At 38.5% G+C, this 15,417-nt stretch overlaps 1 protein-coding gene across 2 annotated transcripts in view; it reads right to left on the reverse strand.

Moving 5' to 3' along the window:
* Positions 1 to 15,417, reverse strand: part of TBC1D14 (TBC1 domain family member 14) — a 65,073-nt gene that overhangs the window by 33,222 nt on the left and 16,434 nt on the right. For both annotated transcript variants that reach the window (XM_041458312.1, XM_041458302.1), the window contains exon 3: positions 10,113 to 10,233. In XM_041458312.1, the coding sequence (XP_041314246.1) occupies positions 10,113 to 10,233 (121 nt within the window). The remainder of the gene's footprint in view (positions 1 to 10,112; positions 10,234 to 15,417) is intronic.

Consider the following 15,417-nt stretch of genomic DNA (forward strand, 5'->3'; position numbering starts at 1 on the left):
CGGGCCGCCTCCCGCGGGTGGGTCCGGCCGGGCCGCCCCGCCCCGCCAGCCGCGCTAATCACCCGCGGAGCCGCCGCACACCATCGCTTCTCTCCGCCTCGCCCAGCGCTGCCTGGGCACGCACGGCACCGCCTGGCACACGCTTCCCGCCTCCCGGGCCGCCCCGGCAGCCCTGCCCTGCTCGGTGCAGATCCGGGTCCATGACGGACAGCCCAAACCTCGCACAAGCTCGTCTGCATCAGCCGCAGTCTTTGTCAGCTCAGCATTACGGGTGCGTTTAGGACGCAGCTGCATTCCTCAAACACTGACATCTCTCTCCACTGGTTTTCCACACTGCCGCTTCCCCTCCCCGCGTCCCTGGCTCCAAGCCAGGGGTTTGCTTGTACCGAGTCCCGCTCTGTGCCTTGCTGAGACAGCCTCGGTACCTGTCCGAAGTGCAAGAGCAGCTAAAACTCACCAACCCCTACATCAGTGCCGAAGGAACAGCAGCAGCGTTGTGCTGCAATACTTCCCTACAGCATAAGCATCTTTTCAGTACTACTCATGCTTTGTCCAGCTCTGACAGCTGTAAGAGATAGATATATAAATCTCTTCTACAGTTCGGACAACTTCCACATTACCTCTTGATAAATATTTCGCCTCAGTCCAGATAGAATATGAACCTTAATTTTTCTGTGTCCAAAGGCTCTGTCATTTAATTCAGTAGAGACACCCAAGTTGCTGTGGCTTCATCTTTGGTAACTTGCATTTTGAAATATTATCTATTGACCTGAAAGTGTTGCTATTTTCTCAGTTCTGCACTAAGGATTTCATATTCTTAAGTATAATTGACTGCGGTTTGCAGCTGCCAGGGTGAATTGCTCATGATTTTTATCAAAGTCTGATCCTTATTCCCAAAATTATCAGCAAGGACTGATCTGAAAACAATCAATCACTTAAGTATTCTGCTTTCAAAGGGTGGCTTTGCAGAAGTTAAATTATTTTCTCAGAATTTCTAGGTGTTATATCAGGTATTGTTTTCAACCTGTGACTTCACATCTATTTCACAGATTCGGTGATACAATGCCAAATACAGAACAGCTCACTGTTTAAAAGTATCTCGGCTCCATTCCCACCAATGCCAATTAGTTGCAGACACCTGCCATCCAAACATCTCATATCAAAGCAAAAGTCAACACAGCTCATGCAAAACACTACAGGCTCCAGTGCTAATGCTTTAGCTCACGAACTATCTGAAACTAAATTATCACACATATCAAAAAACCATTCATGTAAAGTATAGCTATTAACACAGGCAAAAAGCAGTTCCTGAGGAAGAGCACCCTTACCACTACTTCAACAGTACTTCAATGTTCCCTTCCCTTGTTTCGTGACTGTCTAATGCATCTCCATCTGAAATCTCTTGCCTTTTCTAAATGAAATAGTTTACCAGACAAATTTCAGCTGGTGCACACCCAGCACTTCACTGCCCCCCACTCCCCTTCTGGCCCCTCACACCATTTCTGTGTCACCATTATACAGCCATGTGACTTGCAATATGCTGCACTGGGGAAATGACACCACCAAAATCACACCTTTTGTTCTGTTCCATTAGTTTGGTTCCCCTGCAATGCCTGCTGTAGGGCAATGTAAACGTGAAAGGAAAAGGAAAGGAATATGCAGCAGGACTACCAGATCATGAAATTTGTTATGAACTTTGGGTTGGGAAACTAAGATCTGATTCTTCCCAGGCACCAGGCCACAAAGTAGTAATTTTAATAAAGATCCTTCTATATACAATAATCAAAGAGAATTTAAAAAGACTGAAACCTCAGGCAAAGATCAAATTATGAGACTATCCTTCAAAACTTAATGGAGAATACATACTTCTGAGTTCAAATATTACCCTGTCAATTTCTTAGGGATCTTTACATATAACTTTAAAACCAGTACAGAACCATTCTGAAATGCAATTAATTTATTAGTTACTGATCTAACAACCTGAGAAATCAGAATTGCATGCTCAACCTGTACACTTTAGTTATCTGTCAAGCTCTACGAATGGTTCAAAACCCATCAGCCCTACTTGCTTTACACAGCTCTCTCTATGTGTATATACATATGTTTAATCCTCTTACATTAAAGAAGATATATAAGCAGAAGACAGCAATGACATGACAGAACTTAACAGTAATAACTTATGTTTGACATTTTATCTTCCACCAGGACATCTTTCTCATCAATACCACAGTATTCTCCTGTTCCATACTTTACAAAATAGGAATGCACAAGCAATGTAAAAGATAAGATAAGATAGTATGGCCAGGCTATGAGGAAAACCTCGCACTATTTGTAGGCATAATTTCAAGTGCTCTGAAATTTTCCTCTTTTCCCCTGGGAAGCAGCTACTTTTCCTTTCAGATTACAGGGGATACACAACCTGGGCTGGCAACTGATGTGATCCCACACAATCACACTAATGTTAAGTGAGTAAAATAATCCATACATCCTACAGAAATTTACGAGTAAAGCAAAAGAGTGAGAAGCCACATACTCTGTTTTGCAGTCCTGTGCTTCAGCCACTGGACTACCTTAACAATTTTTCCATATACATATTTTTATAACATCATATTTTGAGCAAGATTTAGATTAAAGAACATTTGAAACCTAAGCATAGACAAGGCCAGGTAAGTTCTTCCAAGAAAGAATAACAGCTTGCTGTTTTGAAGTCTGTTTCCTCTAATCATTCAACGTGCTATGTATCAGATGGTTCTCACCCCTCAGGGTTCACATTTCGTTTGTGCTATATGTAAATAATTTAAGCGGGTTTTGGTTATATAGAGTGACATGCTTCATCAAAAAAAAAAAAAAAAAAAGGAAGGAAAATCTTTGAAGTGCTCAGAGACAAAGCATACCATGAACCATGTTGCTTAAGAACAGCTTTTTACTGTCAAAAGTGGGATCTTCAATCAGATTGTGCAGTGTAATGTTACAAGTGACTCCAACAACAAAAAAAACAACACCCTCCTGCTTAGAACACTGCAAAGGACACCATTTAGTCTGCACATACAAATGTGTGCACACTTTCCCTAGGTACTGACTCTATCTGGTACACTGCAGTGTTAATCACATGGAAACATCTGCAAGAAAGGTCTCCAGCAGGACAAGCATCTGGGAAATGTCTGAGCAAGAAAACACAAGCTAAATGGTTGTTTTATTTTACTGCTATTTTCTTGTGAGCATCTGCCAGAATAAACACCTGCTTTCAGCGTATCCCATAAACACTTCCAGGGACTGGAATTCCACTGGATATGGACTTCATGTGAAAATGTAACTTTACTTAATCTGTATGCCTACCCACTGATCTCCACCTTTATTATCTGTGTAGTCTCAGCATCATACACTTCCAAATAACCTCTCAGCAACTTTTTCTTCTGACATTTCACAGTAGTGCTGATATGCAAAAGAAAACCTACCCTTCCTATCTAGTCTCAACACTTCTTACTGTGGCTGAAGATCATGTTAGAACTGTCTCCCTCATTCTGAGAGACACTAAAATAAAAGGACTCTCCATGCCACATCAACCTGATGCTAACACCACTCTGAAATGGCCAAAAATCCAGATTAACTCCAGGATATATAGGAAACGAGTCACAGGAATACCACATTTCATCTTGCAAGTTCTCAAATCAGTTGCAAATACCAATACTTGTAACCTTCAACACAGTGCAAAAGTCCCCCAGGAAAGCCACATACTCTGCAATGCACAACTTGTATTTTATGCTGTTCAGAGAGCCTCCACGGCACACAGTCACTGTTTCGTGTTTGCAAATAGTTGTCCTTTTAGGTAAGTATGTGCACACTTGTATCTAGCTCCATGACTCCAGCACATATACCATACTAGTGTAGGGAAAGATACTTCACTTGATATTTTTAACCATATTCTACTTCTCCCCTGTTTTCAAATCTCTCTGATAATTTCCCTTCTGCTTCCTCATCAAGACTTGGGTATCTTTAAGAGTCTCAGACCTCTTCAACTTTAATGCTTGTCTGCCCTTAAAAATTAGAGAAAAATAAGGAAATAAGTCTACTGCATTAAAACCTCTGGGTGTTTTTTCCACCCATGTTTGCTTCTCTGAGCCCTGAAATTACCTTTGAAGCCATTACTGGTGCCAATTTCTTACATGCTTAATAAAAGGTTCTTTTGTACTCATACTGAGAGTGTTCCGTATTTTCTCTCATCACTTGGCCAGATCCTTGTGCATTCTTTGTGTAATTTTATAAAAAAACCCCAACAACTACATGAAAATGTAAATATTCCTGAATACAATCATCTTCACAGCTTAAAGTTCAGTCTTGACAAGAAGAAATTGTAGTTTTTTAAAGATACACACAAATATAATATATGAAGGAGGGCAACATACCTTCATAGTGTGGCTTTAAGTGATGACTGTTTTCAGGCTTTAATATTCATGAAGTTGTTTCCACTGAACTTTGTCATGCTAAAGTGACAATTTCTCAAGAGAGCACAAGAAAATAATGTGAAAATACTAAGAGGCATGAAAAATTTGTAATAAAATCAAAGTAAAAAATAGGACCAAGAATCCTCAGAGAGAGAAGAAGAATGAGAACGTAAAATTGGCTAGTCTTCCTCCAGAAAGACACTTCAGGGAAAAGCAGCAGTCTGGGTTTTCAAAATCCTTACATCCATATTTTCAGGGTTTCAAGTAACACACAGTACCTCCATTCATTTTTCAGAGCTAAAGGACATCAGCTTTGTTTCCTGTTGCTAGCAAGCATGATAAGAGTTAGCCTTTCAAAACCTGTATCTACCCCCATTCTTTAATTTTAGATGAAGTTTGAGATGTATAAACTGGAAGATAGACAAAGAAAACCTTTGGGTCGAGTTTCTCAGGAGCTTGCTTCTGCTTAACACACAATTAGCACAATGAAGTCTAGCAAAGCTTTCTCAATTTCACATGTCAGCAATGGAAATGTTCCAGTCTCCAGTTAGAATAGGCAGTTTCAACACAATATTTAGGGGCTACACACCTGCTTTCAAAAATTTATTGCAAGCTCTGCTTCACAGCAATGCTTTGCCAAGTGTTTGTGCAATGCAACAGCCAAAGGCACATGGCGTTATTTCCAGGCTTGCTCTCTACAGACATCTATTTTCATTCAAAAACCCATGAGGGGAGAGGGGAAATCTGAAAGCCTCCTGTGTGTTGCCAGTAGAAGGTTACTACATGGAAAAAAACTTACTGACTACACAAAGAAGTAAGTGTTTAAGTATCTTTCTATTAGCACTGGAACACATACAAATACCAGTTGCATGATGGATTCTTACTCAACACAAATGAGAACAAACTGATGTATCATCTGTCCTGAATAGTTATAAATTCTGGCATTGAAATTTTGGGGTTGGAAAGAGTTGTGTACTTGATACTCAAAAGTTGATCATTTTTCCATGAATTTGTGGCTTCCTGCATTTAAAAATAATCTTGTGCTTTCAGCATTCGTATTCCATTCCTGTTCTTAATGCTAAGTAGCAACTTGGGCTACAAAGTAACTGTCCCTATTGAAACAAAGAGAACAACTTTAAAATTAGAGCACTTCCCCCAAAACATACCACCAGCATTGAAACAGACCCTGCAGCAGAAACCAGCAGCTGACATTGTAACTGCAATACCAACTAACCAAGCTTATCCTTCTATTTAGTATCTTTACTCACGAAAACTGATACTTCTCCTCCAACACTGCCTGCTACACCTCCATCTCCCCGGGCTTTTGATCCCCACAATTTACCAGGCATTCCAGAGAGTAAGAAAGCTAATATAGAAGCTTTAAATCTGGAAAAGGAGGAAAAAACCCCTCTCACTTCCTTTCAAAAACACTTTGTAGCTTGTCATATCTATTTAAACCAATACTCAAAGTTTACTGTTTTCTATTAGTCTGATGCTTGTAACATATTCTGTACTTTCACATGTTGTTAACATATGGAAAGAAGTTCCAACAGCATCAAAAGCAGCACTTTGTCAGCTACACTCTGCTAGATTATGATACCTGATTGGGTCATATTAAATGCTTTTATTATTAAAATACTCAGGAACAATCATCCTGACATAGTATTAAATCACTTTCATTTATTGTGAATGGAAGTTACTACTCTTGCTTTATCTGTTCAAATATGATAGTATTTTTGTTTTAGGCAGGTGATTTTCAAGACAGACATGGGCAACACACTCTTTGTAGATTAATGCAGCCTACTGGAATTGCTGAATGATCTATTTATCACTGTTCTTGTTGGGGAAAAAGGAAAGACCTTTTAGGACATCACTGACATAATAGGTTTCTTTTTTTTACTTATTTATATTTACCTTCACAAAAGTTAGATGCCCTTTAGATATGATTACAATAAAATAAAGGTATTTGTAACTGGATCAGAAGGAAAGACACAAAAGAGCTGTGCATTAAGGCAACTTGCAAGTTTTGGGTTATAATTATTAAGTGAGGAGGTTAGTTACAGCTTTATTTCCAGAGAAAGTAACAATAAGCAATAGGTTAGAGTAGCCTTCTAACTATACCTTCTTACAGTGCATTGGCTTCCTGTTAAAAAAAAAAAAAAGGAACTCTGCGACACACATCTAAATCCTGCCTTTCTGAAGGCTGACAAATAGAAACGAACCTAACAGTGGAGAACATGTGAAGTGACTCATTTACACCCTCGGACTTCTCATGCAGAACACAAAATAGGCACTACACATTTTCTAGCTTCAGTGAAGTCTATGTGCATTCACCCTTTTGGCAGCTACAGCCATCAGTCACAATGACTTACCCAGGCTACCCAAAGACAAACTCTGTACAAACAGGAGACAGTGCTCTACCCAGAGCTGTAGCTCTGGCTCCTGCCACAACCAGCAGCCAGCCTGAACCAACCACTTCCCCTCCGGAGGCCCGAAGGGGCCATGGGAATGCAGCAAAGCATGGCTCAGCAAGCGCTCAGAAAAGCTCTGTATTTTTAGCCACTGCTGGCCATCAGCAGAGGCTGCAGATGTGGAACAGGAGGCAGCAGCTCCCCATGCTGCACAGCTCCACCCGCACTGCTCGGGCACATGGAGCTGCACGAGAACCTCCACACATCAGCAGGCTGGGGACTCAGCTCTGGGCTTTTTTTAACCTGGAGAAAACACACTGCTTATAACAGCAGAGTTTGTCACTGTCTGCTTAAAGCATGGGATGTAGTAAATTCTTTCCATGTATCTTGCTGGGTGCTGTTGCTTTGAAACTCTTTTCCATCTAACAGATCCAAGCCAGAAAACTGACTTTGATAAAATCACTACTTCATCAAACAGGATTATAGCTTAAATCAAGTGAAAATTGAATTGAATTCTAATTAACCCAATTCAACTTACAAAGTTTTTCCTACAGTAATGTTATAAGCTTTACTGTTCATCCCATAACAAAGCAACACCTGTGAGCCAAGCAATTTATTTTCCTGTTTCAAGAGCTCATTTGCACTTTATCATGTGCTGCAGAGTGAGCCTCTTCAGTAAAACTGATTATAATTGACTGGAATGTTGACCCCCCCCATATATAGCCATATCCTAATTATTACAGAAAAACATTTGGGAAAATTACAATCCCCAAGTTAAAAATCAGTCATTTTTAATTATCAAGGAAGTCCCATTAAAATTTTTAAATATTCTAACATGGAATATCATCAAATGAGATCATTAAACATTGAGACCTGAATTTTTGAGTAAAGATTGTAATTGAAAGGCCTTAAGTGTTACATGTGCTGAATTTTACCAATATTGAAACTTAAAAAAATAAAGATATTCCATTGAGCTCTTATTGGAATTCACATAGTGAAAGCTAAATTGTGCAACCCTCATAGGGTCCAATGACACTTAGAAGGGAAAAAAACCCCAAAGCTTGCTGATTAAAAATAGATTTTGCAATTATAGAAAAGAAAATGAAAATAAATACACTACATTAAAAAAAAAAAAAAAAGCAATTTAATTTCACTGGGGATGAAAGCTGTAACATGTCTCTAGGATATAGCCAAAATCTGGCTTTCCTCTACATGACTTATTCTTTTAATACACAAAATCTTGACTGGCCATGTGCAAACAAGTTCTGTGAAGACACATCACATGAGAGAGACAACCAAATGATATGCTGGTTACCTCTTCTTGAATTTTTAAAGGAATTTCTTTTGAAGAGCATTCACTAACAAAACTGGGGGCAGAAATGTTCTTGCAAATAAATAATATTTACATATACTTCTATGCTTGCTGAGCTTGAAAAGAGTTTCTAAAAGAAACAGCGGCTGCAAAGCCTAGTTCAGTTCTACAGTCTTCTGGGAGAGAAGAGAACTTAACTTCAGTGGTTATTCTTGGTGGAGTTCTGTCATCTGACTGACCTAGTGCCTTTTCAAACACCAATTGCAAAAGCAACTGGCATAACCAGTTCTGCTCAAGCAGAATTCCTGAAGTGAACTGATAAAAAATTAATCATGCAAACCTCCATTGCAAATGCACTTCCAGCTTCTCCAAGATTACTCATCCTGACAGCTTCTAAGTTTTAAAACATTTAACTGGATAAAAACTATACAAAAACTCTCAGTGACCCAGTAAAGCAACCCAGCTGAGCATATACCAATATTGTTTCTTTCTCAGAAGACTAATACTCACATACATTTTCACCATTAAAAACAGGACAAGCAACATCTTAGCTCGAGTGATTTTAATTCCTATATTGTTAAATTACACTATGATGCTATGTTGTATATACACTTGTTGAACAAGAGAGTGCTGTCAGAAGAGTTTTTACAGGGCTTGAGGAAAGGCTCATGTGCTCAAAAAGCCTGTCTGAGCATTGTTTTGGTGAGGGGTCACCTAAATCAGGCTGTGCTTTTAGATGCTGCTGAGGCTCAATTAGTGACCTACAGCACTACTCATGACTCAAAGTCTACATGTCAAAAAATAACTTCAAAAAAGCACCAAATTGTTTAGGGAGGATTAGTTATTGTTACCCAAGAGGCACTGGAGACAATTGTTTTAGGCTGCAATTTTGCCAGAAAGTCACTAATGGTTGGCTGCCATACCACATAATAATTTAATAGTGACTGTTTTGTAACAAATTTAATACAATCATTCAAAGCTGTAATGTAAGATATTTTGGATGTAAAAGAAAAATATTCACAGTACCAGCAACAACCACAAAATGTCAATAAATTATTTACCCACTTATTAAAGAACATCCACTACAATAAAATATACTGCTAAATGTCAGGGTACTGCACTTATTAAGCCTCTTCAATTTTGTCATCAAAAATCTTTGGTGAACACTTCAGAACCACTGATTGTGTCAAGAAAAGCTGTAGATAAAGTTTGAATGGTTGAGTACAGTGACAAGTTCAAAAAGCTGCCTCAATTTCATCTTAACAGCCTAACTACAGCTAAGAACAGTCACATGACGTGGATTCCCAGAATACTTTACACTGAATTAAGCAGCACAATCCTTCAAATCAGCACTTGCATTTCACACACAGCAGCTGGTTTTGAAGTTTTACTACATGGTCTCTTTCCATGCAAACATTACTATTCCCACAGTTGTTTGAACAAGAAAAAGCTCCAAACATAAAAAGGCTACATGCAATCCAAAAATCCCAGATCAAGTCAGACAGATTGAAAGAAGCTGTTTTCCTGTCACTGAAAGAGCAGCTCATGAGCTACTGACCACATTGCTGGATTTCACAAGATTTTCCCCATTGGGAAGGCAAATCATTTGATTCACTAGCCAAGAGCTTGGGTTCATCTGTAGTTCATCTGTAGCTGCAAAATGTTGCTTTCAACAATGCTGGAAAAAAGTTTCACTTAGGTTTGTTTTTTTTTATGACACACTAAGGGAAGCTCTTCATGCCTCACGTACTCAGTGCAATGATCAAGTGGAACACATTCTTCTGAACAGCACTGTTGTGACAGAAGTAAAATTTCAACCAAGAGCCTTTTCTGGTACTGAAATTGTGTGCAACTCAAACGAACAGGCTGCACAGTCCTATATAGAGATCATAAACTTAACTGGCTTCTTCATACACCACTAATCCTAACACAGAATTAAACAAATACCTTGTGTATTTTCTTTGGGTCTTTCTGTAAGTTTTCTCCAAGAGGTACTTTTCCAAACAACTTCCATCGCACATCATTTTGTTTTTCAAATCTTGCACTCTGCTTTCTGGTAAACAAATTCCTAAAAAAAAAAAAAAAAAAAAAAGGGATGATTAATTATAATAAAAAGAAGGATGAACATTTGTTAACCTTATGTATTCTAATCATATATTCCAACTTCCAACTCCTCTTGTGGTTGCGCTGACAGACACTGTTTCCCAGCTTCAAAAGGTACATCATGCAGTATTATCACCATACCAGGCAATGGACTTTGTTAAATTATAACTTTTAGTACATAAAAAAAAGTTCATTTTCCAACTTTCTGAAAGTGGACACCTTTCTTTAACATTCCTGATCATGCAGCCTTACTCTTTTAAAAAACAACTAAGACACTATACCTCTTGCTGCACAAACATTCTTTACCCACCTGTTACAACACATTATTACCAAAAATCACAAAAACCTTGGAGACATAGTACCCTTTTACTTGATCTGTATTGGATCTGCTTTCACAAAATATTATTTTTCTAAATAAGCTTAAAAGCAGCTATCAAAACACATTCTGAAGTCTTTCTGAAATGTCTAGTATTTAGTTTAAACACTGTAGGAACAATTATAAAGCTAGACAAAGCCACTGACAATTAGATTAGTTTTATTGACATAGTTAGTTTTTAATAATAAAGCGATTTGCCAGACTTGCATCTTCACACCACAACTACTTTTTCCAAAACTGGACACACAGTATAGACCAGTCTTCATGATTTTGATAGGACTCAGCTCCTCGAAGAGCACAGATATTCTACCCCTATTGCATGCCTGCATTATTAAAGTAACCAATTTTCTTTTGTCCTACTGTCCAGTTTATCCAGTATTCAAATATGTCTAGGTTAGTTCTGTTATTTACTCACCTCAAGGCAGATTTTTCTGGAAACTATTGCTTTTTGCTCCCTCATTTAAATGAAAAAAAAAAAAACAAAACCACTGAGACAAAAACATTTTTCCTACTGCAATCAGCAGGCAGCTCCAGTACCTTCAAATCACACATGCCTCCATTCTGACATTACTGCTTTTCCTTGCAGTTATCACCTTAATGACTGTGTGTTGGTCCATCAAGTACACATTGTTTCTTACACAAAAAGTGTGATTGTTTGGGAAATAAAACTATTTTGAGTTTCACATTCTAGAAGAGCTGAATACAATGTCTGCAACAGGAACAAACTAGGCACTAAAAAGTTGTTTTTCCTGGAAATTTTCCTGGTATCAGATGCCATGAAAAATATCACAGGTATACCAACAAAGATAACTGCTGGAATACAAAATATATGTTTCATATGTGAAAAACAATTAAGGCTGTAACATCAAAGTGTGCTGAAATATATTATAAGGTTAATATATTATAGTATGCACTGCCACCCTTAAATATGCATATATTTATACAAATTATCACATGCTTCTGTATCACAAGGATACAGTTACCTTGAAATTCGAACCAAGAACAGATTATCATATTAAAAGATAAGGACAAAGTGTTTATGTACAGAAACCGTGCAAGTTGATTACAACTGATGCCAAAGCTAAGCAGTAACTGTACTTCTCCAAACCCCTTTCAGCTATGCAGAGATTGTAAGGTAACTAAGCCCGAGAGGATGGATCAAGCAAGTTCTAAAATGTATCTAAGAATAAAAAGGAAAGCATGGCAAAAATAACATCATAAAATCTACTTCAGGTAAATAAGATACACAATGCAAGACAGACTGGCCGTTCTTGCAAAAGGTTTTTTTTCAGGTTGTTACTACTGCAGAAGCAAGCAAAACCCAAACTCCAACCATCTCCAGAGAAAACAAGAACTTCTAGCATGAGGGCCACTGGAAGAGCCCGGTAAGGAGGCACATCTCTGCGTCAGCTCAGTGCACATTCAAATCCTTCTGCAAGTAAAAGACTGTCATCACACTTCATTAGCATTACAATAACACAAAAATTAAAGGCAATTTTCTCACTGTCTCTATCCACATTAGAGGTTCCTAGCACAAGTGTATATACAAGCAACAACTTCGGTCTCCTCTGAGGGACTTTAAGAACATCAGTAAGTCTGTACCCTCAGAGCAAAGTAAAGATGAATTGGAATGATAAATTGTAACAGCTCTCTGCTGCAAGTGCCTGCATAAAACGAACCAAATCTGAAAAGCCAATCTCTCACACTTCCTCTCAATTCCACAATCCTAACTATCTACTTTCCCTTTAGCAGCAGCGTCATAATAAATAATCTGTTCTACAGCTTATCTAGCAGATGGCACAGCACTTGCTCAGCTCACTTTTCTCTATCCCTACATTCTAGGGCACCAGGCATCTCTACCTTCTTTTGTACTATGTCAGGGATTTCCAGTTCACTTTTCATTTTATATATATATATATATACACACACATATATCTGAAAGCAGCAGGCATGGTCAATATACAGATTTCATTCTGCACTGTCCTTTTCCTCCACCTCCTGTCTGGGTCAAAATCCCAGTGTTTGGTTGGTGTCCACACTCTTTACAAACTCCAGAAAGTCTCAAAATCTTCCAAAGGCTTAACATTATCAGCAGCCACAAATCAGCACAACCAGATATAGAAGAGCAAACTACAATGTATTCTTGCTTTGACTGAGGACACGCAGCATTAAACCTTGATCTGCGTCAGACTGAAACACACCAAAGGTAATATATGACAGGATGGCATGGAAGGAGCAGAAGACATGCCACCTAATTTGCACCTCAGAGAAAACTTAAGTGGAAAAAAAAAGCCAACACAAAAAACCAAACCAAACCAACAAAAAAAACCCCAAAAAACAAATAAACAAACAAAAAAAAACAAACAAAAACAAAAACCAACCAAACAAAAACCAAACAAACAAAAACCCAAACAAACAAACAAAACCAAAAAAAAAAACCCCACAACAACCCAAAATAGAACTATGGAATGTTCCCTGGCTCAATTTCTACAGAGCTTTGCAATAAATCAGGACAACACCACAGGGTCCTGATAAAGCCACTACTTGAGATTCCTGAACTGAAAGTAAACCCTTAAAATATGCAACTGCCTTAGGAGGAAGTTTCTGCCATATACATGTCAGAGCAAATAACTCAGAGCAAAACCTTTCATTTTTCTGCTGCCACAGCACCAAAAGGAATTATTTTTTCTCCTGTTTTTACACAGCTCCCTCAGATTTTCAAGAAAAGCACTAAGCCATTTCACTTCTGAGCAAATTCACTTAGAAAAATTCCACACTAAAGGTAACTTAAGAAGAGCTTACTAACAGAAAATGCATGTTAACAAGAAGCAAAACTTCTCTACTTGAAAAAACAAAACAAACCCCTAAACAAACATCTTTACTCTGAAGATGAGCCCAGAAATTCTAGGGTAAAAGATGTCAAGGCTTCATTACAAGTGTTTTAAGATAAAAAAAAATAAATTTGAGATCCTGAATGTAAAAAAGGGCTGACATGACTTGAGAGAAAAGATTACATGCTCATCATTAGTTCAGTTTCACTGTCCTCTTCAAAATTATCAGAACACATCATGATGATTTACAACAGGGATAATAACAAGAACATCTGACATGATGCATGATGTCTGCAGTCTCATTAGTGTGGAGTCGTTTAAGTGTCATGGATTACATCTGCATTCCTGTTGTACATGCCCACTATTTTACACAAAGGATTTGTAGCTGCTTATTTTAGAAAAGCCAAGTACAGAAGTTAAATTGAAATCAAATTTCAGTTAGAAAACTGCTTTTTCACAGTCCCCTACAAACAGTATTTGGCACCAAACAGCTGTTTAACCTTGTTATTTTAATTGAGCTGTGGAGAGGGATTACCTACCTGAAGAGAATTTAATTCTAACTCCAGAGTTAATTTTTACATACAAAGAACGTCCTGTGGTACAGGACAGAGATGGAACAATCTTTTGCTTGAACATACAGATATTGCATCACCATTCTATACTGATCTGCCCAGCTGCCTTTTCTGTGGGGAAAAAGAGGAAGTTAACACCAAGAGACAAGTTTAGCAGCGTCAGGAAAACCTTATTTTTTAATAAAACTTAAGAAACAATTCCATTTTGGTTCCCTAAGCACTGCTAAAATAAACTTACAAAATAGCTGCTAATATATGCACTGCACATGTGTATATTGTCGCTTTTTATGTAGCCTTGTATGCCACCATGATCAGGCTGAAGCCTCAATCAAATTTTTAAAATGTGGTTCTAAAGATATTAGAACCACATCAATAACAAGTAATCAAGTCAAACCTATCCATACTGTATCTGTTAGAGCACTTTCAAGCTTCTGCTTTAAAAAAAAAAAAAATCCTCACCACTGAAGAAAGTTTATCTATCTACTTCTGTCCAATTTTCTTTCCAAAAAGACAGGAGGCCTGTGACACAACTGCCAGCAATTACTGCCCCGTGACGAGCTGAGAGCAGCAGCTCCACAAGCATTCAGCTGTTCATTTTTTCCACATTTCAGCTGTGCTTTGTTCCAAGCAAGGTCAGTCACTTCTGTGAAGACACCTCCTAAGAGGTTACTCCCTTCCACTACATCCCCCCTGTTCAAACCTATCCTCTAAAGCAGCAGAGACAGTGCTGCCATGGCTTCTGTTGCCAATTTGCTCCAAGTCTTGAAGTCAGCTGCAAAGCTCCTTCCTGAAAAGTCTCAAAGTTTTCTCAAGCCCGGCAGACCCAACATTGAGCCCATACAGATATCTCTGAAGTTTGGTACCACCAGAGTCAAGGAACTGTTTCTCTGGCACGTCACTGAAACAACAGGAAAAAAAGATGGGCTCCCACAGGAGCTGTCAGAGGGTGAAGCTGAGCCGGGCAGGCACACACCCCCCTCTGGACTTTAGGAAACACACAGTATCTTTTTACCAGAATGCCCAAGATATATCAGTTTACTGACACAAAAGGGTAGAGGAGCTTAGGATTTACGAGTTTTTACAACTAGAGCATTTGGGTTATTCAGAAAATCTGAATTTCAACTTTGCTGATGTGACCATTTTGCCAGGGCTCTTTAGAGGAAGTTCTGCAGTACTTGGACTACTGGCATGCAGCACAGAATCACAACTGCAAGCAATAGAAAAGTGAGATGGCATATGCTGCTCTGTGGTAGACTAACACTGACCCAGCATATATTACATTTCCAAGTAAATGGGTTCCTTACTCTTAAAAAGATGGTTGGTATACAGAAACATGTATGAAAATTGTCTAGAAACTGACCCAGCTCATG

This window comes from Pyrgilauda ruficollis, unplaced genomic scaffold (genome assembly GCF_017590135.1).
Source record: "Pyrgilauda ruficollis isolate IOZ18807 unplaced genomic scaffold, ASM1759013v1 scaffold1, whole genome shotgun sequence".
Taxonomy (NCBI): domain Eukaryota; kingdom Metazoa; phylum Chordata; class Aves; order Passeriformes; family Passeridae; genus Pyrgilauda; species Pyrgilauda ruficollis.